Source organism: Sceloporus undulatus, chromosome 10 (assembly GCF_019175285.1).
Source record: "Sceloporus undulatus isolate JIND9_A2432 ecotype Alabama chromosome 10, SceUnd_v1.1, whole genome shotgun sequence".
Lineage (NCBI taxonomy): Eukaryota > Metazoa > Chordata > Lepidosauria > Squamata > Phrynosomatidae > Sceloporus > Sceloporus undulatus.
Window position 1 is genome coordinate 2,584,768 of NC_056531.1, and position 26,751 is coordinate 2,611,518.

Sequence of the window (26,751 nt, forward strand, 5' to 3'; positions counted from 1 at the left end):
ACAAAACAACAGTGAATTGAGCTCTACTGAAACACTGGTTAATAAAATTAATTTTACTTGGCCTTTTTCATACCGTTTCCATGTTTCATATACAACTAAGGAAATATCCTGATCATGAACAGCTCCCTCCGGCCTTGCACTCTAAGGCAGATGGCTAAACTGGTAGCAATGCAGAGTGCTGGATGCCTCTGGACTGTCACACTTCTAGTATCATGACTAAGGTGCTAATGCCTAACAGTCATCAGGTTTGCCATGTCTTTTGCTAGACAGGAAGATCTCCTTCCTCCACTCAGCCAATTCCTCCCTTGCACATCAGTGCTACATGAAGCAGATGAGAGTTTAACTACTGCTGACACTTTTTTTTGGCAAGGATATATGTGGCATATTTTACTTGTATCAAATTTATTACCCAAGGAGAGCTTTTAAGCATGCAGTTCAGCAAATACAGATTAAATACCCCACTGAAAAGGCAGAAAAAATATCTTCCACAACCTAGCAGTAATCTTACACGCCTTTGTTTAAGTAAATGGAATGTCCCTTCCAAGTAAGTGTGTCGCGGGCAAAACTTTAGCTAGCTGATCCCTAACTCCATGTACAAGAAGAAATATGCGCTCTACTTGCATGCCATTCTTGAGACCACATTAATACAGAGAAATGAAAACCAGGCAAGTCAGCTGTGTGGACAGTTAACTCCAAGTCAGCACTGTACTACGAAGGATAATGTATCCATACAATATTCAGCCATTTAGCCAAAAGTCCTAGGCATCCTTATCCTCACAAAATGCAAACATGCATAGGACTACACTGTCAGAACCCTGCGTGAAAGTTCAAACTATGAAAAGGTGGGCGAGGGATCGCCTTGTAGTATACTTAGAATCATGCTATATTAACTGAAATGTACATACCCCTCCTCAATGCGTGTTCCTAACCAAGCAACTGAAAAAGCTTTCACACTTGATGAAATTTAAATCAAGAAAACTTTCTGTTTGGAAAGAGCTACCGAAAAGCTAACGGCAAGTTTTAAGAGGATTCCATTTAGATTGCGTGCAAAAGGGGGAGGGCACTTTGTTTCACATAAAAGTATGATTGCTGTAGCACTTTCACATTTCAACACAAGCACTCCCTTGAACAGCAGTCATTATTTAAATCTAGTTGTCTGTTCAGAGAAACTGCCATCGGGAAGGTGGAACAATAACTTGCTTAGCACAGGAATGGAGATATAAAGGCCAGGGGGAAAACTGAAAAAGCCTCACACACAACCATCCATGACACCAAAAACCTGCCATAGAGAGTACCTCACCCCTCTAGGGCAAGATTTTAGAGTGCAGAAAGATGGCAGGTAGGCAATTCTGGTGGAAACAGGGGGATACAATGGCACTGCACCACTAGAGCATGGTTCGAATGTTTGGTAAGTGAGTTACAGATGCAGTTCTAAAGACAGCTGAAGTACAGTCTTGTATCTGTGCAGTTCATCTGATCACGCAAAGCAGCTATCAAAATGTATATGCATGACAGCCTAAGACACAAGCATCTCATACTGGTTTAAATCCTATTGTTAGTCCTTTCTAGAGTAGAACCACTGAATCTATAGGATTTACCTGCTTGTCAACAACTGATTGAATGGGTCCACTCTAGTTGGGACAAACCAACAGAATGACAGGTATTGTATGCTTGGCGGAGGAGGAAAAAGAAACAAGAGCCAGACCTTGCAATGAATACAATATAAAATCTGTTGTCTTTTGTCATACTAACCCTGTGTATTTCATGCAAACCTGTTATGTAGATTCACCCAAAAGAAAAGGTACACAAATAAATGTGAGGCACAAAATGGGCATGAATTCTGCAGATTGTATTTAATCTAATAATTCAGTAATTTCAGTTTTGTCTTCACTAGATTTGGGATGACTTAAAAAAGCGTTCATCTACACATTAGGAACATTTCAGAACCCTCCTCTTAAGCTTATTAAGAGTCATCTGAAAAGAAGAGCCTTTCACTTAAAAGGAGATGTACTGTATAGTGCATTCATAAAAAAAAACAAGAAAAAGGCAATTTTGACACAAAGGATAGGGAAAGTCTAGCTTAAAAGACTTTTAAAAGCTTATCTGCCTCCCTGCCCTACACACTGCGCTCTTTTATTAGTATCAGAGTAATTCTTTTGTCTGTCATGTGTGCCAGTTTGTTTAAAACCTTTCTTTCCTGTGCACTAGCAAACACATCTTTATTTAATGGCATGTGCCCAGAGGGATGGTATATTTTTCGCAGCAAGCATTCAGGGAACTTTTACTCTCTAGATGTAAATCTTTTTTGAAATAACTAGGTTAAAACCAATCTGGATTGGGAAAGAGCTTCAAAACGAGGCGTCAGCTCACTTTTATGAGACACAATAGGATCTAACCAAAACCATAATTTGAGCTCCTTGAGGTGCCAGTCCAGGACCCAATCTGCTCTGCAGAAATAATGCAGTTTGACATCACTTTAACTGCTGTGGCTCAATGCTAAGAAATTCTACAACTTATAGTTGAGACACGGAGTCTTCCCTGTCAGAGATCACTGGTGCTCCCACCAAACTACAGATCCCAGGATTCCACAGGATGGAGCCATGGCTGTTAAAGTAGTGTCAAACTGCATTGTTTCTACAGTGCAGATGCAGCCTAGGACTTCAGAACACCAATGTTCGGCTCCCCGCTCAGCCTTGTAAACTCACTGAGTGGCCTTGGGCAAGTCACACTCTCTCAGCCTCAGAGGAAGGCCATGGTGGCCAACTCTCCCTGAACAAAATTTTGCCAAGGAAATGCTGTGATAGGGTCACCTTAGGGTTGCCATAAGTTGGAAATTCAAATATGAACGGGTGCACAGGCAAGTTAATGCCCAGGAGCGCTTCCTCTAAGGATGCATGAATGGCTTTGGAGTGTGACAAGTTACGATATCATTGGGAAGAATTCCTAGACCATGACTCTTGCAACATCATTGTTTTTGTCAATGTGCAGTGAAAGAAAAGGACAAATCTCAGGCGCTTTTGTTGCTCCAGGAGGTACACAAAACACTGGAAAATGCTAGATAAAAATCTGTTACTGACCCAACTGTTCCACTTCATCAGAAGCCAAGTGAACTGGTAAAGTCTAAGTGTTGTCAGTTTTCCCAAAGAAAGAGCAACTTGCTACTAACAGATCTTAATAATCCAGAGGACTTGAAGAGAAGGACTTTAGAAAAAGCTTTTCTTCTTGACAGAAATCAATGAAATGCCTCTTGAACACAGCAAGACGAGAGTCTGCTCTGCCTACAATGCAAGCCTCTGCAGAGCGACCGAGTGCCAACAAAAGGGTCACATTTCTCCCCCATTCACAAGATTCTTTTGAGTTTCTCATGCTTGCAATAATCTGAGCAACGCCACTGCTTCCAATTTAAACGCCCTTTTACACAAACTGTTAAGCATATTATGAAGCCACAAAAAGCTACTCCAACAACCTACTGCTATTGCCATTATTCATGTGAATCTGTTCAAATCAAATGATTTACACAGACACACTTAATCTTGGCCTTTTGCAGAGATTCAGAAAAGCAAGGCACAGAAAATTCCAGCAACATTGCCACAGAACTCAGTGTGCTTAAAAGTATCTGGAAGCATGAAAGTTACCTGTGGGGCACTGAGAGAGGGAACAGTATCTGTTTTGCAACACAGAAAGCAAGAGTGCGGATGAGCTTCCTAATAGATCGGGTCACAACTGAATCAGAAGCCAAGTGGCAATGAAGATTTGCCACTTACACACTGTCACTGACCTAGAAAACAGACATCAGAAGACCTTTTGGACTCAGTAACCAGATGGGTCTGGAAGGTATCAGAATGACATTTTGAAAAAGTGGTTAAAAGTACTCTAATTTCAATTTATTTCAGTAGCGTCAGCTACGCAATCATATTTACTACAACTGTAGTAAGGGTTCTCACTGAGGCACTGCTGATGTTTTGAGAAAGGATTTCGGGGGGGACTGAAGCAGTTTCCACCAAGACAAATACAAACTGTGTATGTTTCAGGAATATAACTTCCTTAGATTGATTGATTAAATACTGAAAACAGTCCCAATAACCTTGAAAACTCATACTGAGTCTTCTCTTATCATTTGCTATTCATATTTAGTCGAAAATCAATATCAACTGTATAAAACATCAAGTTAAAAAGACCCTGCAGTTTCTTGAAATCAACCACATTCAGGATAACATCTCAATAATGTAAAAGTTTCATTTTAGGACATTCTTCTAACCCTAAGATCTCTCGCATACACACTCACATACAAATATATATATTAGTCTGTGACATTAGTGAAGACACATGGGCTGCAGCATCAGGTTTATTCTAACATTCCCAAGTCAAGGATTCTTACAAAGAAAACAAAAGACTCTCACTGACTTCTCCCATCTGCATGCATGTTTGGCACATAGCGCAATGATTTCAGTAGAAGAAAGGAAACCTGAATGGAGCAGGCCTTTACATATAACAACCAAATTTCAGAATGTAGGTGAAATTTCTTCAGTGCTGCTTTCCCAGATGTCAGTTCACATCACATTTGTTATTCTAGCCCTGGCACAAGAGGGGCTTAAAAATGGAGGTTAATCCGATCCTAGGAGGCAACAGAGAGAATGTAATTTAAATGGTGGGGATGAATTTGCTCCTTTTTCGGCTGTATGTAAATTGACATAACACAAGGGTTCCAACTATTTGTTTTGTAAAGACAGGAGCATGTGCTGTAACATACACCATCTAAAACTATTCTAGAAGCAGCCATTACAGGCTACATTCATCAAAACTCAAGTGTGCAGTTCATAAAGAATGAACAATTGAGTCAAACGACAATAAAAGGAAAAATGTCACCACACTTCTAAGTGGAGGAAGTTCCAACTTCCAAATACAAGGAAGAGAGCACAAGACTGACAGGTTGATGTGAATGAGAATTTGCAGTTCTCTTAGGATAACTCTGGTTTATAACACAACCAAACATTGGAACTGATGCCCTGCACTGATATACTGTGGACACATGTTTTTGTAGACAGAGTTTGATCGCTGGAGAATGGGAGATGATATTTAGCATACTTTCCAAATCCCACAGTGATCCCTGTTATAAACCAGGCTCATACACTGAGTGTTGCTCGTCTGACAAGCACAATGGATCCTAGTCCACTTCCCACAGTCTTGCATCAGGACACAGGCATGTAATGTATGCTACGTAGGTTGCCCTTAAATAGCATTAGTCTATTTATAAAGCAGTACGTATAATATGTACATTTTACAAGGCCTTGCACAGTATTACCAGAAAAAGACCTACTTTTGTCCCCAGTAGAGGTGTTTGAGTGCTACAATGGAAACAGGACAGCTGCGGTGAAAGAGGATATGAAAATCACCAGATATGGGAAGCTCAGATCTGGGAATAATCAAACCAAATGTTTCCAAAATATTGAAATATCTAGTGTGATAATCTCAAGCAATATGGATGCAGGAGTCAACAAGACTAAGGAGGCAACTACAGCTGGCATCTCCACTGGACCCACTTACAAGACCACAGTTAATATAAACACTGGCACCACTAGAATCATAGCTGTAAGTGAGGTAGGCACAGTTAAAGGAAACACTCTTTACTCTGACCCAAGACAAGATAGGTCATTGGGACCCTCTGCTCAGAGGGTATCAAAGCCTACAGCATGAAACATGCTAAGTGGGATTGAAACTGGAGCCCAAGATACAATCTATGCAGCCACATGGCATGGCAAATATGAAAGCAAAAGGTGGTGGGGAAATAAAATAAGATGATCTTCTAAGCAGTCACGAGAAGAACCATCATCACATGGATACTATTCTCAGTTCCTAGTTCTAACATGACTTGATCCTCAGTTGACAATCCAGAGATGGAATGTTTCCACAAACTGAGAAACTGATGTATTGTCATCAGACTCACTGTCTGCGTCCAAAGAAAACTACTGAGAAGTCGCACTTGAGCCCCAGAACTGTGGGAACGGCTGTAAAAGAGAGAGAAAGATTTCTACAGTAACAGTTCTGAAAGTCAGGGAGAGAAAAAAGATGTATGATCCAGGTACACATGACTCCACTTTACTAACCAACAACATTGGTAACCACTTCAGTAAGCAGTTCAGACAACGTGATTTCATGCAAAGGCTATTAAATCCAGAGTGGCATCATCAAATCTGATGCCCTCTGAGAGCTGGGATGAAAGTCTACAGGGCAGAGCCCAGGAAAGCTAATGAGGATTATGTGAGAGGATTGAAGCGGGAGGCCCATGAAGGCCTCCTTTGTAAGAGACGCCAACGGTATTTCACCAGCAGAACTACAGGGACTAGCCGAACATATAACAATACAAGCAAGAGAGCATATAGAAGAGACACCCTAAGTAAACACCAGATCCTGCTTGTGCAAAGTTCAAGGCATTTAAAAGGAAGCTAATCAATCTTTCCTAGTGTACTTTTCAGTAAAGAGAGTTACCTTCATTTTGCAATTGTTCCTTTGAGAGAATACATTATGTGGCTAAAAAGAAAAGGCATGCAAGCCCCAGTGGTTCTGGATTATGCTCCTGAATAATATAAAGGCTCGCTTACTCACCAACAGATAGGTTTTAGACAGAGACCACAACTCAGGGACAAAGTATCAACTCTGCAACCAAAAGACCCCAGGTTCAATTCCCAGCATGTCCAGTTAAAGAGACTGCAGGCAATGGGACTAGGAAAGACCCCATACCTGAGTGCAGCTGCCAGTCAGAATAGATCATGTTTCAGGTTTAGCGGATAAATGGACTGATAGCATAAATCCAAAAGCCACAGTAAGGTAAAACCTTTATTAAGACGAAACAGAGCTTTACTGATGCAGAAGGTACCCTTATTTATTCATGTTGAATTGTTACAGCAGCCAATTACAGGCATGCTTGATCAGGAAATATATTAACTGGAAAGTTAGAAACGTGATTTAAATCAGCAGTTTTTTCTTTGTGATTTAAATTGCCTTGATTAAAATTAATCCATCCTGATCAGCATGGATGGCAGCTGCAGAAGTGCACTATAACCAGGACAAAGGAATGTGCTGCACACACATACATGCACAGTCAAAGACACACACTGTCTAAGGTCAACAATTTCAAATATCATGGTGGAGTTTTTATGAGTTAGTGCCTCTTAGCAGGCAGCAGTAATTCCTTTGTAAATGCCCTGTTCTCATTTTCTGAGGAAGGAAGTTAAATATGCATGTATCGGAATGTACAAAAACTGTGCTACAGATGGCAAGTAAATAAGATGTCCAGGAAATGCCCACCAAGACAACGGAGACTTTTGCCATGATAGAATAATTCTGCTTATTCTGCATTTAAACTATGAAGCAGAGGTTGAAGGCGTTTAAAGGAGGCCATAACATAAATGATCTGCAAAAGGTGAGTCTTGTGAGCCTGCCCTCAGACTTCTGGGACCTCCAAGTGAGAGTTCCCATGTTCACATTGGATTTTTCACATGGTTGCATTGAAATTCAACATCATATTGAAAACAGTAACTTGGTTTTATTTTCAGTTTAGTAGGAATGTTCAGACAAACAGAACAGAAGAAAAACCTACAGATATGGATATATACAATAAACAAGATTCCTATTACAGCCCTTCAAAAGTAGAAAATATGATGATTGCCTTACCTTGCTTTCTATTATCATTACCATTATTATTATTATCATTATTATCATCTTCATCATCATGATCTGCCCTCACGTCAACCTTGACCCGTGGCAACCCTGAGAATGAAGCATCTCCAAGTCATCCTGGCCTCAATGGCCCTGAACAACCCCTGCAGACTTAGGGCCATGTCCTCTTTCCTAAGAGACATGCTTAGTAGCAAATTTGTGTTATCTTACATAAATCGCAACCAACCGGTGCTGTGATCGTTTCCTCGAGAAGAATTACATTCCAGCATATGAAGTGCAGAGATACAAAGACAATGACAAACGCAGCTCCACAGATGTTGGGGTTTTCCCCCAGTTTACTGTTAACCCCAGAAACAGCAAGTTGTATAATTTGGTTACTTAAAAGCATCACATATAAGCCACAGACACCTTTTTATAGCAATAAAGGAAATGGTAAAACTGCAGCGCCTTTGCCTGATCGCTGAACACGAGCCGCAAACTACACTCAAAAACAAACAAACTAGATTTCGGGAACAGAAAACGTATTATTAAAGCTTAGCTGGGTAAGTAGGAATGTCACCCGTGCCTCCACTCCCAACAGGTGCCTCATTAAAAATTAAACATCCTTGGAATTGCTTGATGCAGCACTTCGGAGCCATCGCTTTAATTATACATGAACACATCGCTACCTGCATAAAATAGGCCAAGAGGCACACCAAAATCATCCCTGCGCTGAGAAGTCTCAGGTTCCATGCCAAGTCAACAATCTGGGATTTGTGAAGACATGCGTTTTGCAAAGACCTAGTCATAACACTGGTATGTTACAGACCAGGGTTAAAAAAAGGAAGAAAGAAAGCAACCGCTCTACGTTTTGATGACCACAAGCCAGTGCACTACAACCAGCCAGCCACTGCAACATGCGACACCTATTTCACCAGAATAATAATCTGCCTGAGAAGGGTGTTTTATATATGGGGTGTAACAAATGAAAAATGGGAAATGAAATTATTTATTATAGGAGGACCACTTAAGCCCTGAAGGCACCCACTTAAAAAGCAACCTTCCCACTCAGTTTTTAAACAGGCCGACAAAACAGGCCGCCTTCAAAGACGCATCCGCAGCTAGAAGGGCAGATAGTGTGACTACAATGGTAACTACTCAGTGAGAGTTCTGTCTGACTTCTCTGTGGCTCCTGTGGCATTCTATACAAAAAGCAGGACTTTATGGGAAGCCAGGCCAGGAAGCATTACATAGATCCTGAGCTCTAAAGGACAAATCTGCTCAAAGTCAAACTTCCAGTACTCAATTTTTCACAATCAGATGTCAGCCAAAGACAGTTCAGGAAGGGACCCCCCTCTCCCTTTGAGAAATACAATAGCCCTAACCGAGTCAGCATAGATCCCAGGCTAGCCATTAACACAGTTCAACGGTCAACAAGATCCAACAAGCAAAGCACAATCCAACACTGGCCAGATTTTCTGGGGGCCCTCAGAGGGGACTAGCAGAGCAAAGCTGTGGCCACTCATTCTGCAGATGTAAAACGCCAAGGCTCAATGCACATGCATTACATGCAGTGAGGACGCCACGCTTGACAAAGAATGCAGAACACTGAATCCCAGAACACTGGGAGGCAGCGTCTTGGTTCATGTGCCACTATTCAGCAGATCTGGCTTGACCACTGTTTTAACCCTACAAAGGACTGAATGGAATGGATCTGAGTAAAGAGACCAAAGCTCACCAGCACATGTCACAGAGGGAAAAAGCAACCCAGAAAGAAAGGAAGCAAGCATGAAGGCACATGCAGTCAGGATTTTGGAGGGGGGCTTGTTAGCTGAGAGGAGCATGTGCTTTAAATATTGGTGCCGTACTTTTTTTAATTGATGTGTTTTTAAACTCAACCATGTTTAAAATACTATCACCTGATTGTTGTTTTAACATGTTAATCTTTTGTATATTGTCTTGTATTTGTTATTTTGTTGTTGTTGTCTGTACTAGTTTTAATTGCACTGTTGGTTGTCTTGAGGCTCAGTTCTGCCAGAAAAGCAAAACACAAATTAAATAAATTCTGAAGCCCATGCCATCTTGCTTATGACCATGTTGGCAGCAGCTATCAGAAAAGCTTAGCCCTGCAGGACAGTATTAAATGCCCTGCATAATTTTAAGACTGCAAGTAGCTTGAGGACATTTCTACGGAGTCAAAATTCTTCTTAAGAGCACAGTGGCGTTGTGAGTGAGCTTCTCAACCTGGTGGAAAGTGTTGATGGGGACGGAACAGGATTCACAGACTCATAGAATTGTAGAGTTGGAAGAGACCACCAGAGCCATCCAGTCCAAACCCCTGCCATGCAGGAACTCTCAATCAAAGCATCCCTGACAGATGGCCATCCAGCCTCTGTTTAAAGACCTCCAAGGAAGGAGACTCCACCACTCTCTGAGGGAGTTTGTTCCACTGTCGAACAGCCCTTACTATCAGGAAGTTCCTCCTAAAGTTGAGCTGGAATCTCTTTTACTGCAGCTTGCATCCATTACTCCGGGTTCTGTTCTCTGGAGCAGCAGAAAACGAGCTTGCTCCCTCCTCAATATGACATCCCTTCAAATATTTAAACAGGGCTATCATATCACCTCTTAACCTTCTTTTCTCCAGGCTAAACATCCCCAACTCCCTAAGTCATTCCTCATAGGACATGGTTTCCAGACCCTTCACCATTTTAGTCGCCCTCCTTTGGACACACTCTAGTTTCTCAATGTCCTTTTTGAATTGTGTTGCCCAGAACTGGACACAATATTCCAGGTGGGGCCTGACCAAAGCAGAATATAGACTCCATAAAAGAATATACAGAAGAGAACTCTCCAGTATAGAAAGTGCTGGACTTCCAGAAGGATGTGAAAATGCATTGCTTAAAGAATCTGTAAGAATGAGAAATATAGTACTGGAGGCGGGGGGAATCCTCCAACATGCAAATAAAGTGACAGCTGTTGTGAATAACATCAGCCCCAACACCTTCTGGATCTGAAAAGCAGACCAGTCAGAACCAATATCTGTGTAAGTGCTAAACCTAGGAGGGTTCAGGAACTTCCACTGAACAGGTAAGTGTGAAACAGCCACAGAATCTAGAGAAGCATCTATGAATGCTTGGTGACAAGTTGGTATACAGTAAGACTTCAATGCAGTGGCACAGGTGCCCAAACTATTGAGCAGCTAAAGTGTCAAGGCAATGTAAGCCAACAGAGGATGACTCATAAGTATAATAAGCGACTAGTGGTCTACATACAGGAAAACAGATTTCCTGTTAACAGCTGTGTAGTAAGAAGTGCCATCCATTTCACAAAAAAACCTGGGGGCAGCAAATAAGCTGAGCTTCTGAACTCTGAATTGGTCCCCAGGGCAAAGTGGATGAAGCAGCATTATTTTGGCTAAACAGAGATGTGAAAACAGGTATTCCATAGGTCTATTGAGGTGAACCATATCCCTCTGTGAAGAAGGAAAAGGATGCAAAAGTTGAAAACTAAAAAAGGGAAAGTAAAGCTCAAGGGGGGGAATGGGGGGGCTAGCTTCCTATAAAGAGATTCAAGGAAACTGCAAAAGATACAAGCACTGAGAGAGTCAAGAAAGACCTTTTTGATAAGACTAGAGTGAGCAAACCTGCCCCATCCCTTCCCCAGCAAGGATGTTTGCACTCTTCTCTGCAATATTCACCCACTTCACACAGTTTTACAAAGGTATACATATAAAACATTAGCACCAAAACTGAAAAAAGTAGGAAGCTAAGGCATATTATCCAAGCATACCCTCACCAATCCACAGATTCCACTCAGTGCTACTGCTGAGTCCATCCAAACAAATGAGTATTAAAAATAGCGGGCTCAAATCAGCCACATGATTTTAGGAGGAGGAAGGCAGAGAAGAAGAGGCCTCCGTGCAGAACAGGCCCAGGGCCAGCTGCACAAGTTGTCAACGAAGAAGGCATGCTAAAAACTGCAACAAGGACACAGCAGGTGTAGTACTATACAACAGCCTAGGATGCAGCCAAGCAGAGGGCCCCCACAACGCCAAGCAGAACGTCCAGCCCAGCAAATTCCACTGGCCCAGGAACGATGACTGCTAATGGCAGGATTACCCCAAGTTCATCCAGCGCAATCTGATATAAAGTCTATAATATGCTCATTGTCTCAGAAATCTGACTGAATTTGCTATATAGTGTGAAAGAAACAGAGAGAGAGAAAGCAGGAATCAGAGAAGAAATGCACTAAAAATTACTGAGGGCAACGAGATGGTCATTAAATTACGGTGATCACAAAATGCAGGAAAATAACCTTTCATGTAGAATCAGTGTAAATTGAAGTGGAAAAGAGGGACTGAGGGAAGAGAAAAATACTTACTCTGCAGTTCACGGTGTATCACATCCACTAAATTTGGCTCATCTCCCCACCAGAATATCCATAACTCCTTACAATTTGGTTTGACATCCCGGCGCCAGACACACAGCAGATTGGCCTGAAGACAGCGGATGAAGCTCAGAAGAATCGGATCGTCCTGCGCAGGGGCCGAAATAATAGGGCCACAATCTCCATGGCCCTCAAAGTTATACCTGCGCCACTTGATGCCTGTGAGTTCCGCCTGCAGGAAACAAGCAAAATAAAAATACATTACTGAATCCACTTGGTTTTATAACCGACTGATACGCACGTTTGCCTACTAATTTTGAAATCTTAATTTAGATAGAAAATAGAAGAATCATCAATGAAACTTAAAAATGAGAATGGACTGTGTCTCAAATACTTTAGAATTAAGGAATACACTCCATCATTTCTGTTATTTAAACTGCCAGTGCTCAGGTTGTTGTTGTTGTTGTGTGCCTTCAAGTCATTTCCAATTTATGCTGAGTGTGCCTAAGGTGTCCAAGATGGTTAGCGAATGATGGTGAAGGGTCTGGAAACGATGCCCTATGAGGAATGACTTAGGGAGCTGGGGATGTTTAGCCTGGAGAAGAGAAGGTTAAGAGGTGATATGATAGACCTGTTTAAATACTTGAAGGGATGTCATGTTGAGGAGGGAGCAAGCTTGTTTTCTGCTGCTCCAGAGAACAGGACCTGGAGCAATGGATGCAAGCTCCAGGAAAAGAGATGCCACCTCAACATTAGGAGGACCTTCCTGAGAGTAAGGGCTGTTCGACAGTGGAACACACTCCTTCCTCGGAGATTGTGGTGGAGTCTCCTTCTTCGGAGGTCTTTAAGCAGAGTGCTTTGATTGAGAGTTCCTGCATGGCAGAATGGGGTTGGACTGGATTGCCCTTGCAGTCTCTTCCAACTCTATGATTCTATGATGAGAATTTTGTTTTTAGCATATTAGTATATTATTTTAGTATTTAGCATTTTAGGCTGTTGTGTTTTATCATTCATTTTTGATTGTATATGTTCTGATGTACCACCCCTTGGTGAAAAGGGTGTTATAAATAAACATTATCATTATTATTTCTTATTTTTGTTATTATATTAATAGTTGCATGGGGGCTACACTGGGGGTTTATTTTCAACTGTCATCATGTTTTAAGATTCCATAAATAAAGCTTTTAAAAGGAACATAATTTTTGGTCTTTACTCAACCTCTCTTATCTCAAGATATTTTTCTTTATGTTAATGATGGGTCGAAAAATAGAAACATTGTTCGTTTTAGCTCACTATGTGCCCTTATTCTGAAATTATACTTTTAAATCAGCGTGGCTTCAGATGATTTTGCTTCAATCCATGCAAATACGGAGCCGCTACTGACAAACACAAGATTAAAAAAAGAGAAAGGATTATAGCACAGCCTGTTCACATTACAGAAAGGCAGAGCTACAAATCTTAATCATTACAACCTACACAGTCAATAGTTTGAATAGATAAATACATATTTAAAAATTAATTAAGCAAATGAGGGAAAACAAAAAGTAATTCTCTTTCAGCAACTAACAGCTTACTTCGGAGCTCACATTGCAGGCATCTGTATTCGATTTCCACAGACAAGTCTACAAGAAATGCGAGTGGAAACTCTACCACAGTCATCCTAATTTATTATGAGACTTATTAAACTGGTGCATCCAGTGGTGCTGCTTCCTCATGCCAACATATGGGCGCGCGCACAACCACATCTTGAAAGCAGCTGCTTTGTTAACTGCCACTATACTGAATCGCACTTGTTTTACCAAGACAGGGTGAAAACAAATAGTTAAAACAATACAGTAGTCCTAAACCAAAGAAACGAGAGCACTTCTGCTATCAATAGTGAACGCAAAAAGTTCCGTTCTACACTGCAACACAACACAATGGGAAAAAACAAAGGTTGTTACACCTTAGCTGGCATGGTATCGGACCCCAACCTTTCAAATGAAGAGGCAGGCATAGTACCATGCAAGGAGGCAGGATTCAGAACAGATTTCCGGACTGGAGGCATCAACATATTATGAAAATAAAAGACGAGAAAGAAATCATTTGTCAGCAGAAGCTTCACATTTGGAGGCATCTTAATAAACTAAGCACCTGGGTGCTTCCTCTTTTCCCAGGTGGAGACCAAGCTGCATACATAAGAAACGATAACATGGAAGCAATATAAAGAGGAGCATAAAGGGACCTTCTGTCTCACATGTGCAAGTAAAAGAAGCAAAGAAACATGAATTTAAACAAGGCTATTAAACAAGACCTCCCTCTCATGTCTTACATCCTTTCTGGATGCTCAGTCCATCAAGAAAACCTCTCATAACTTCTACCAAATACTCAACATTTCTATTCCAGGTTCTTAGCAAACACATAGATGTTCAAGTACGTATGAACTTTGGACATTAGATGTACGTATGTTCTTTGGGACAGTCCCCTCAAAATGGTTAGTTACAACTTCTTACACCTTCTTCCTAGGCAAAATCCAATTTTAGTCCCAAATAGAATAGAGCCACTAGAACTACATAGTCGCAACTTCTTTAAGTTCAACTGATTTTCAATAGGCCTACTTCAGCAGGGACTAAAATTGGATTTAGCCCTCTGTCTGGTATTATATCCAATTATTATATGACAAATTAATTTTATTAAATTTCATTATTTTATAAAATAATTATGTTACTCATTGATTTAATTAACGCCATTACACTGCTTTATGAAATAATTTTCACAAGTCATCGTTGTGGTTAAAAACCCCTTTCTCTCATTTTATGAGGTTCCCAGAACTGCAGTATGAAACACGCCTACAGCTGTCTAATAGCAGCCAGTTAAATCACCTCCACTGAATGTTATTGATGGCATCTCCTTTTAACAGATACCATATGAATGCCAAAAACTCAGTCCTCTAGCTGCGGTCATATAGCTTACAAAGAAATTGGTTTCCTAACCAACAGACAGGCCCCGCCACACAGGCAAGCCCTATGAAAGCACCTTTAAAATGTTACTGTACATTTTAACCCAAGTTGAGTTAGTTGGCTGCACCTCTGAATATGTCATACATTCCATGCATTATGGTAATTTGGAAGCATAGCATTTTGACCTCCATCTGGTTTGTTCCACGCACTGAAAAATGAAGCAAGCTTATACATTTGCTATGTGCTAAATAGAGAACGAGCCAACATGCCTCACCTGAGGGAGCCGGAGACTATAATCTTAAGCACACATACTAGGAGGTAAGCACATGAAACTACTTAGGATTCCTTATCATTGCTTACTTATGACTGAACTGTGATTATACCATTGTACCAGGCTCAAGGCTAAATCTCTATACACACACACTGCAGGGCCCCCAGATATCCAGTGTCTTAAATGCACATGTGCACCAAATGCGTCATTTTAGGCCATATTATAGATGAGGGGAGAATAGTGGAAGAGTCCGAGCTAGTGCATGCGACTATGACTTTGAAAACCAGGGTTCAAATCCCTGCTCAACCATGGAAACACACTGTCTGACCTTGGTCAAGTCACACTCTCTCCGCCTCTGAAGAAGGCAAAAGCAAAACCACTCTGAAGAAATCTTGCCAAGAAAACCCTGTGATACGTTTTTTGCTAGGGTCACCATAAGTTGGAAATCCCTATAGGATTTAAGGCTAGGGGAGAAACTATACTAGTGCCTATTAAATCAGCTTCAAAGACCTCAGGATTAGTACAGTGGGCCCTTAGTATCCGAATGGGTTTGGTTTCAAGACCCCCCTTGGATACCAAAATCCATGTATGCTCAAGTCCCATTACATGCAAAGGCCTGGTAAAATGGCATAGTAAAACATTCTAAAGAAATCAAAGACTGGGTTGTGGAAGACACACTTCTGTTTTTAACAAAGAATATTTTTAAAAAATCATGGATGTAGGTAAGGCAATTCTCAGGTCAAATGCAGTGTCAGTAGGATTTGTATTTGTGTGTGACACTGTACTAAGGAAGGGGCAGTATTTGTAATTTGTAATGTGATCCAACAGCACTCATTGCTTAACTGCAGGCTGCAGCATAATCACATCAGCACACAGAGATATAATCCAACCAGCCTTAATGTTTTAGCAACAACCCTGGCATTTTTCCAAGAGACAGGTGGTACGCCAAAGGGCAAAAGCACAATATCCTAAACATTTCCTTGTCAAGTAACAAAGAGTAAGAAAGCCCCATCTGATTGGAAAGAAACCTATTAAATTCCCAGAGAACGCAGCTCTAAGAGTCAGAGTCCCATTTAACTTTCACCAAGCAAATGAGCTTACAATGGTTTGTGTACATTGTGCAAAATCGGCAACAAAGAAATATAGTCCTTCGTTTAGTTGCAATAATTCGATTCTCAACGCTGAAGTCACAAAACTGGAACAGGTGAAGAAATTCATCATCACACTAAAAAAGAAGCCATAACCTTATATGTGAAAAAAATAATAAAGTTTATATACAGCAGTAAAAGCAGACATTGTTATCGATCACAAAGTGTCTTAGTAACAAGACTAAGACCGTGACCCAAGACACTTTACTGAAGAGGCAGAGCATAACTTTACACACACAGGGGCTACATCCTGAGTGTGCAATGTCACTTCATTCATAAATTGCAATGCATGTGCAATGGCACCACATGTGCAACTCTGGTTCTGCAACCTTGAATGGTCATTCTGTGTGGGACAAAAAAGTTCAACAGCTTTAATAAGGGGACTCACACATATGTAAGACATTAATAGGATACTGGCCAATGTTTTATAATGTATGTTGCGGACAAAAAATACGGAGCAAATGCATGGGGAGAGTGGCAATCACTCCATGACCCTACCCATGTCCTGTGCACTACTATCTCTCACACTCTTCTTTCATGTGCCCTTGCTCAGTTCCATCCCCTCACCAGGGTTGGGGGAAGGAAAGTCTCTGCAGAAATGGAAAGGGCAAGTAGAATCCCTGCAACATCCCATTGTGTTGCTATACAAAGGGAATTCAAATCCATGAAAGTTGGCAGTTCATTGACATAAGTGCTCCCTGGATGTCCCATTCTCCTAAGCAGAAAGAGGGGACCTCAGACTCCTTATATTGCCAGTTAAGAGTTGCATATAAGGGCAGGAAGAGCAAAGCACTGCCAGGATCCAGTTGAATCCCAACAAGCCACCTGGAATCAGATGGGCAGTGCTTAAGTATGAGGGCAGAACCTCCACAAGGTGGATTACCACCCTAAATATCCATCTCACTCAAGAGTACCTACAGTTTCACAGCAACAAAGCCCTTGAATATCATGTCCCGGAAGATAGTGGATTGCTTATTTTCCTCATGGAAGGGCTGTTTCCAACCTAGAAGAGCATTGCATTAGAGAAGTGGCCCAAAATATAGATAGGTGCTTCCATTTGCACAAGAACTTTTCCAGATCATGTTATGGCCCACCAGACATTATATGCTATAGGCTTTATCTTCTTTGTTCACACCACAGCATGACCCCAATACACTGTGGCACCAGAGTACAAGCTGTCCCTGTATTTCACCAGAAGTTAATAATACACTTTCTCGTTTCATTCATAGTTCGCTGGATCCAAGACGGTGTGTTGAAACTGGCGGTATTTTGTTTCAGAAGGAAAAAGATGAAGAAGGGAAAGCAAGGGGTCTCTTGTGTTGCTGCAAAACAGTAACAAAAAATCCAAATGTAGTAGCATTGGCTTCTGGACTGCTATGACAGAACTGTTTGCCTACCATTTCTAGAAAGCGATGCTCAGCCCCAGAGCAAGCAAAAATAAGTGTTTCAGGGTCTGTTAAATTATCAGTGTACCTGACAAAGTGCTTTAAGTGCCTGTTAGCACCAAGATGCCTTTCAAGCGACAAAGTATTTAACATGTTTGGCATAATGACAAATAATCTGTCAGTGCTCTGTAAGTGCTTGTAAGAGTACTTAAGTTCAAAATGGTTGTCAAATTTGGAATTCTAGCAAGAACTGGTTGGTATGCCAGGAAATAGGTATGAAAATGAGAAGTAGAAAACCCACAGGGAATAAGAGCCAAGCAGTTATTTTACAAGGCAGCCAGCATTCAAAATTTCATCCATAATTACCAGAAGCATTTTATTTAATCCTCCAACAGAACTGAAATATTTCCAAAGAAATATTGATTCAAATAGCTATCTGGATACCAAAATGTCACATCAGGGAAGTAAATTTCACACTAATACAACTAACTCATGAACTAACCACAACCTCAGCTACAAAAGCATGCAGCAATTTCTCAAAGCTAGCTAAAATCCAGCAGCCACCAAAACAACTGAAGGTTTGGTCAGCCTTTTATAAGTTGAAGACACTATCTCCAAATGTGTGAATTCTGTAAGCCAGGCTTTGGGTTCTTCAGGTTCTGTAACATACTTTTGTTTTGTTTTTTAATAAGACTTCAGCAAGAAACAATATAAACAGGATTTTTTTTTCTTGCCAAGATTTGTTTGGAGCATTTTTGTCTTTGCCTTCGTTTGAGTCTGAGAGAGTGTGATTTTCCTATGGTCACTCAGTGGGTTTCCATGACCTAGCAGGGATTCAAACCCTCATCTCCAGAGTTGCAGACCAAGGCCCAAAGCACTGTGCTGCACTGGCCCTCAGAATTAAACATGGACTGGGGAAAAGCAAACAATTAAAGTTATAGTTTAATCCTTCTGCTAGGGAATATTTGAGGTTACAAGCTCAGATGCAGGCAATGAAGTCACATCTATCACAAAGATGGAGAATATGAGGTTTTTCCAGGTGTTTTTGGACTGCATTTTCTTTCAGCCTCACTGCAGCTATGCTGGGTAGAACAAATGAGAGTTACAATCCAACAACCTCTGGAAGGTCATGGATTTCCCAACTTGGATCTATCATGTCCAGAAAGTGCACATTTATGACTATGACTTCAGCAGCCAATAATATAAACATATATACAGTATAGCATACAAGGCCTTTGCAGTACTGACAGTTCTGAAAAACATAAGTGGGTGTCCAAAGGGTCTTCCTGCATGGGCTACAACCTCTGACTGTGAGTCCATAACAACAGAGTACTGTACTTCTCAGAGTCCAGAGAGCATGCTCTCTGCTGTGGCTGTGGGCGTATTTGGCCTCTGTAGGGTTATGTTTAAAGGCTCAATAAAGCACATGGTTTGCGTGTAATACAAACCAACGCTTTGCCCTGGAATCCACAAATGCATTCCCCATGGGTACCATAGCAATTGGCTCTCCCAAATGCATGAAGTGTCTCTTTCTTTAAAAAAATGTTTTATTAAATAAGTGTCCCTTTCGATGAGAATGAAAAGATATAGATAAGGCACAAGCAGCCCATCGAGTTTACTGTTGTCTGGATCATCCGCATAATTCTACAGGTGTGAGGAAACAGAAAACTGAGCAAGTCACTGTGACCAGGCAGAAGCAGGATTATCTCAGCTATTGGAACAAGTAGCATTCCAGGCTAAAAACAAAAGAGAGAAGGAGAGCATGACCAGCTAAGATTCTTCTCAGCATATACTGACTGTAAAGGTTTGCAGATCAAGCAAGGAAGGTAAAGAAACATTTAAGGAAGGTAAAGAACATACAAGTCCAGGCTGGCGATTTATTCCCCTTCCTCTGACAGAGTGGTTTAAGGCTGGGACAAGCAATTTGAAATGGTATGGCCCCATACAGACAGGCCAAAATAAAGCTGCTTCAGGTCACTTTGGAGGTATGGTGTTTCAATGATGCATGCGTCCTAAGACTCTGGAAGCTGCACCAAAGCTGCACTCCAGTCCTTAGGACTGGAGTATGGCTTTGGTGCAGCTTCTGGACTCTTAGGGCGCATGTATAATTGAAACAGCATACCTCCAAAGTGACTCGAAGCAGCTTTATTTTGGCCTGTCTGTATCAGGCCTTTCTTTGCAGACTAATTTAATTTGTTGTTAGAAATGCTAAAACCTCATTACAGCCACAGGAAAAGCTTTTGTTAAGCAAATGTTTAATATGTTTTACAACATGATCCTGTGTCTGCTAATGCAAAGGTAGTTCCACCAGTACGACACAGCTTACTCCTCGATAAGAGTTTACAGTACTACAGCCTTAGGAAAGTGTGCTGAGGAGTCAAGGGATGCATCCACACTGGAAAATGAAAACAGTCTGACACCACTTTAAGTGCCATGGCTTCATCCTGTGGAAACTTACGATTTGAGGTTTGGTGAGGTATTCCACCTTGTCTGCCAGAGAGCTCTGGTGCCTCACTAAACTACAAATCTCAGGACTGTGTAGGATACTGTTATGACAGTTAGAGTGGTGCCAAACTCCAGTGTGGATTCACCCCAAGTTTGTCTTTAAGAACAACTGAACATTAAGACACTTCATCATTCAGCAGACGTCAATGTCCCTCTTGAATAGTAAGAGTAATTCATTTTAAAAAAAACCTGAGACAGTTTTAAGAGGCTTGAAGTCTCTTAAAATCTAATTTGTACAGGAATACTGAATAATCTCCAACAGCTATTTTTTTCTAAACCCTCTAGGCAAAGAGTTTCAGTGATCTAGACTTAAAAATTGGCTGTATGGAAAAGTAAGCCCTAGCCAATGAAAATGTAACACTGCCAATCTTTAATCATTGTAGATTTGGAAAGGGTCTTATAGTGCATCTAGTCCACCTCCCGTTTCACGCAGAGTACCACAAGACTTTTCCCCATATATTTAATTTAATACCCCAAAATGTAAAGATGTATTATTTTGCAATCTTACACAATATATTTGTGGTGAAGAACGAAATCAGGCTTAGAAGAAAGAAAGAGAAAAAGTAAACACCATGAAATCAATCACAAAGTTAAAGAGCTCACTTTAGCTTAGATGGCGTTCACATTATTTATTAATTCATTGAGTTAAATAAAACTGCTATCTGTTTTAAAGCATACGTTGCATTGTTACAAAGTCCAGTGAATCAAGGTTTCACAGCTGGCAAATAAGAAAGAATGGTTACCCACCAAGGGGCATCTGTGGACTCCTGGCTTTGCCATTTGATTCTCTACCCTGGATTTAAAGAAGTCACTGAAAAGTATTTCCATTTGCATTTTAACGTTTTTACTGTACACAAGCGGAAAAGGATTTGTGCAAGCTTTCCTAGTCCTCAATCTACCCTGTTTTTTGGAGAGCAAGAAAAAGACTGCACAAACTTTATAATACCAACAGCACATGTCACCTTGAAAGATAAGCAAGAGGACACACAGCAAAAGGACTGCAGTAAGGGAAGTGCCACGGCTCAGCAGTTTGCATGGGAGAGGTTGCAGGTTCTGTGCATGGCATCTTCCCATTACACGGGCTTGAGAAGAGTTGTAGATGTGGAATGAGAATCATCCAGCCCCCTCCCCACCCAGAGGTTGCTGGACTGCAATCCCCAGCAGCCTTAGCCAAAACACTGGGAACCCTCCTTATATGTTTATTCTACCTAACTCCATAATGCCTTAATAGGGCTGTGTTATAAATGCAATTTCACATACATATATGTACTTTTGCAGTTGACATACAAAGACTTCATTGTAAGTACCATCTGCATACTAATTCTAATAAAGCTAGGAGACACAGCAATACAAAAATGTCTTTCTTTAGCTTTGGGGGCTACTAGTTTTGCTGCTAATTTCTGTTGCTTTTATGGCATTCCTGTTATAATGGATTTGTTTTATACTGTTTTTATCTAGTATGTAGGATTCTACCCTTAATAGCAGCTTTACAGGGTTTTTAAACAATAAATTTATAAGGCAAACCAGTCAGCACCTATGAAAAGCAGGGCCTGGCAAGCCTCCACACCTCTAGCAAGAGTACTTAAAGCCCAACTATTCCATAGAGGAACCATACAATGCCAAAAAGGTTATGGATTAGCTATCATTCCGCCTTCCTTTCTGGAAACATAAAACGTTGTATCCTAGTACAGTACAGACATTTATTTCCACCACTGTAAGCTGAGAGTACTATTTATATTTCCAGTGGTGTCAGGCTTAACTAAACTGATTTATTTTATTTTCAACTGAAAATCCAATAAAGTTAGATCATTCATCATAACAAACCATTTCCAGCTTCCACAGACGTCTTTCCAAATCCGTGAATCTGTCCCAATTATTTCTCCAAAAACACCATACGGGCCCCATTTATAATGAGATATTAGTTCCCCTCAAGTTTTATGTAAGTAGTCACAGTTGTTGTTCTTCCATTACATCTACACCTCAAGGTCCGCAAACATGTTCTTTACATTCACAGCCACCCTTTCATTATACAGATTCATCCCAATGATTTCTACTGGTAATTCTACTGGCTCAGTGCTTAGTCTCCAGAGAATTCCTACACCTCCACTTCCTTCTAAATGCTGAGAAGCAAAATGTCTCATTGTTACACAACTATTAGGGTATGCCAACCTTCTGAAACACTCACAGTCATCTCATCATCAGAAACACTACCAAGAAATGCACAATGATGACTAGCATCCACCTATCACAGAAAGGACAACAGAGCAATGTAACAAAGGTTAGGTGCTTCAAGGTGCACATAAGACCCATTTATTCCCATGCATAATGTCAAAACAGACAAACCCAACCGATCTTACTACTGCATAAGCTTTCCACAGAAGAGCCAATGGATGCTGGGATGTCAGTCGGTATGCATTTTGAGGCTACATTCAGTGGGCCCTTTGGTTCCCGGATGCCCTGTGGATACCAAAATCCGTGGATCCTCAAGGCGCAGTGAAATGTTGTCCCTTATACAAAATGGTAAAATCAAGGTTTGCTTTCTGGAACATGTATCTTTTTTTAATATTGCCAAGCCATGGATGGCTAAAGTCATGGCTAAAGAAACAATAGATATGAAGGGCTGACAGTACAAGAAAAATGACCTGTAAAGCATCAGCTGTATTAAATACTAGCGGTAAGCCTTGAAGGCAAACATTACTTGCTACAATGGCCATAATACCCAAGAAGCTGTTGTGACATGCACTCCAGTGCTCAGAACTGGATTCTGAAGCAAAGACGCCACAGCTTTCCAGCATATCTTTCCAGAAAAAAATCTTATTTTAATTTGTTAATGAGTTAAAGAGTATCTGTTATATCAAATAAATCTGGTAAAAGGAATGTGAGACAGTTTTACCATACATATTTTGTAGCCAGCACCCACGCCTCGAAACTATCAGCAAAAAAGGGAGCAAAGTAGAGAAAGAAAACTAGCAAGTGTTGTGGTTGAAAGAATGACAAAAGGGAACTGAGGCTATTCAATACCTGCTACATCCCGGGGGAATTCCAGATGCCAGAGGCATCTAACAGATAAGCATACTAGCAAATAAGATTTTTAAGCCTCTTGAGATACAAGTGTCTAACCCTCTCTTAAAAATCAAGAATGTGTACACCAATATCTTGACAGAAATGCTACCGTCAAGGCAAATCTTTTACAGAGTAACACTACTGCGATGCTAATAAAAGAAGCAATAAAAATAAAATTAAAACATTTCCTTGTTTAGGCCACAATGAATATTACAGTAGGCTTGGCAACAGCTATTTCAAGATCTGAAGGCTATGCAGGACAACCCTATGCACTGTTACTCATAAGCAAATCCCAATTTATTCAGCGGGGCTTGCATCTTAGTAATTGTGTACAGGGTCTCAGTTTCTATTTGTGTAGAAATATATAAAGACTGGGTTAAAGCCAAAAAAACAAGGACACAACAAGCCTTACCATATACCCAGATAGCCCACTTTAATATATGTATGTAATATGAGTACAGCAGGGGTAAGCACAAAACATCTGGATGGCAGCAGTTTCATACCCCACAGGATATGCTTCGCTGCCCCTATGTGAGTGGCTTTGAATGTGTCAATGATACAACAAACCATCACACAGAACCCTGCGTCTGCACCAGGAACACAACATAAAGCATTTATTAGCCCTCACTGCGTTTTCTTCAAAGAGAGGTTTCTGGAAAGCTATTCCAATTTGAACATTTATTAGAAAGCCAACACCTCCAGCATATATGCACAGCAATCCCACATGCAACTTTTTGGGTGGCGCCGGCAAACTTTGGAAATTTAAGCAGGAGCCTTGGAATGAATAGAAAGATAAAGAGAAAAGTGCAAAATATTTAATACTGTAACAATCCCATGAACTGCCTTTTCTGTAACTATGGGTCATTGCAGAACTGTGTTTAAGCACAAATCCTGTTTCAGTTTAACATGGAACACTGCAGTTGGGAGCAAGAACATTTTTAAAAATAAATTGGCCTGCTTTATATTAAATCATTAACCGTTTTAAAAGCTAGTAAGTCAGGCTTCATACCAAAAGCACCCTGGCACACGCACACACATCTACCAGTCTGAAGTTAAGTGCTGATCCTTCAGGTCCTGACCAAATTCATTCCATTTCTATTAGTCTGTGTGTGACCACAATCACTTTTCAAATGGAAAGCACAGTCTAACCAAGGCATCAGGAGCTGTACCTGCAGCCCAGCAATGATAAAGAAAAGTAGGGAAATTAGCGAGAGGACAAATTTCAACAAAAAGACTCTCAGAGGTGCTACAAGATCTCTCAACGTACTGATTCTACAGACTACAGCTTTGAATTCTCTCTCTAGAGGAGCTTTCTACCTTCAGTTCCACAACCCCCTTCTAAACCCAAACGCAACACAGGACCCTCACAATGTCTCTCTAGGCCTTTTGTTCTAATTCTCCCCCATCCCACTTTCTTATTCAAAGGGGAACTGTCTGTGGCGCTGTTGCTGGGACGCATCACGCAGGGGTGCATTTTCATTTTGACCCAGCAGCATTAAAAGTCACTCCTTTACCAAACCTACCCCACAAAGAATCAAGTGCTCTGGAGGCTCCAATTTCTCAACACTGGGCTCGAACTTGTGTAACCTGCGCTATTCCTTTTCATTTCAGATCTAAACAAAACAATGCTCTAAATAAACCCTCTCGACAGGAGGTTGACAAAGCAAAGCTTCAACCCCAGCCTGCCTGCCAGAGAAGGAGAAAAGTGAAAGCATGGGGGATCTAGTCAGAAAATCATTGTTGGTCTTCCTCAAGTTCAGTTGACCTTCTTTGAAAAGATCCCTAGGTAGCTGTAAGTCTGAACAGCTGACCCACAGAGCGCCATTCAAAGTGCGGCATGCAATCCAAGTACAGAATGAAAGTTGCACATCAAAAGCTTTCATGGCCAGCATCCATAGTTTGTTGGTGGGGTTTTTCAGGCTCTGGGGCCATGTTCTGGAAGAGTTTATTCCTGGTGTTTCGCCAAAACCTGTGGCTGGCATCTTCAGAGAACGCTGGCATGGAAGTGAGTGGGGTATATATACCATGTGACCCTTGGTTGAGAAGAAGTGGTTTACATGTTAATCTATGTGTTGGTCTGGTGTTGAATGGCAAGGCCTCCGGGAGACCATTTAATCAGTGATCCATTATATATACCCCACTCACTTCCATGCCAGCATTCTCTGAAGATGCCAGCCACAGATGCTGGTGAAATGTCAGGAATAAACTCTCCCAGAACACGGCCACAGAGCCCCAAAAACCCACAAAAAGCTAAGAATGGAAGTTGTCAACTGCCAGCCTAAGATGAAAGGGGGGGGGGGGGTTTGGTGTTGCTGTTTCTGAAATTCATACCAAAGCTGGAAAGGGGGGGTGTCTTGTTCCACACCTCCTCACACACACACTCTGCCCACGATGGGAGGCACAAGGCTGCCTTAGCTGCCATGGCAAAGGGAGCTGCTTGCCACAGTTACCCCACTGTGTGCCACGTGTAAATCCTGCTCAGGGTACATGATCAGTCTGTGAAGGAAGAAAAATCATCAGAGCTCCAAGTTGAGATAGCAAGGGAAACTGCAGTGCTGGGGTTTGCCTTCTTTTTACCACCCTCTTTTTCTGGCAAGAGAAAGCAGAGATGGTGGCTGGGGGTGGCAGCAAAGTGGCACCTCCACCTGTATGAGTCCCTATAGGGCACAATCTCTCAGTAGGCCAGAGAGGCAGGGATCGGGTGGGGGGGGGGGGGGGGAAGGAAAGGAGAAGGGGGTCAAGCCTCAGAAAAGGGCTGAGCAAGTTGCTCCCTGTGGCAGGCCAGACACTGGCTCAGCCCTCCCTTTCACGAGGCTTGCTTACCCCGGAATCAAGCCTGGCTCCTTTGCAAGCAGCTGGGGCTTTGCTGGTGCCCAAGGGGCAACCTGGATGGTCTCTCCCCTAGAATTAGGGATGTAGGCATGTAAGGCCTGGCCCATCCAAGTGACCCCCCTGCTCTGAAAGTCTGAAGAAAAGGCACATGACAAGGAGCTGGCAAGGGGGAGGGAGAGAAGAGGCATTCCTGGGGAATCCACTCTCTCATGGGACAGCAGCCAGCCAAGGGATCTAGGAAACTTCTAGCAGTGTTGGCCCTCTAGCAAAGTACAAGGGCATCCCAAATCCACAAATCAGAACCCCTTTTATGGGGCCAACCAACATGCATAAAATACACAACGCCAGCTTTCAAAGCTCCACTGGCTTCTTCATCGAGGGGATGAAAATCATCCAGGAGGGGGAAGAAAATGATCAAACCAGGATGTGAGTCACAGGCTTTCATTTTCTCAAAGGTTCAGGGTGGATTCTTCTTCTTCTTTTCAGGGACAGCTATGCAAGGAGGGATCGGGAGACTCCTCCAAGGCTTTGCTGAGGGAGGCCTGCCAGCATTCAACTCAGAGATA

At 41.6% G+C, this 26,751-nt stretch overlaps 1 protein-coding gene across 1 annotated transcript in view; it reads right to left on the bottom strand.

The window, feature by feature from the left end:
• The window catches only part of MED13L (mediator complex subunit 13L), a 99,841-nt gene that overhangs the window by 70,807 nt on the left and 2,283 nt on the right, over positions 1-26,751 (bottom strand). The window contains exon 2 of the mRNA XM_042441639.1: positions 12,037-12,274. Within this exon, the coding sequence (XP_042297573.1) occupies positions 12,037-12,274 (238 nt within the window). The remainder of the gene's footprint in view (positions 1-12,036; positions 12,275-26,751) is intronic.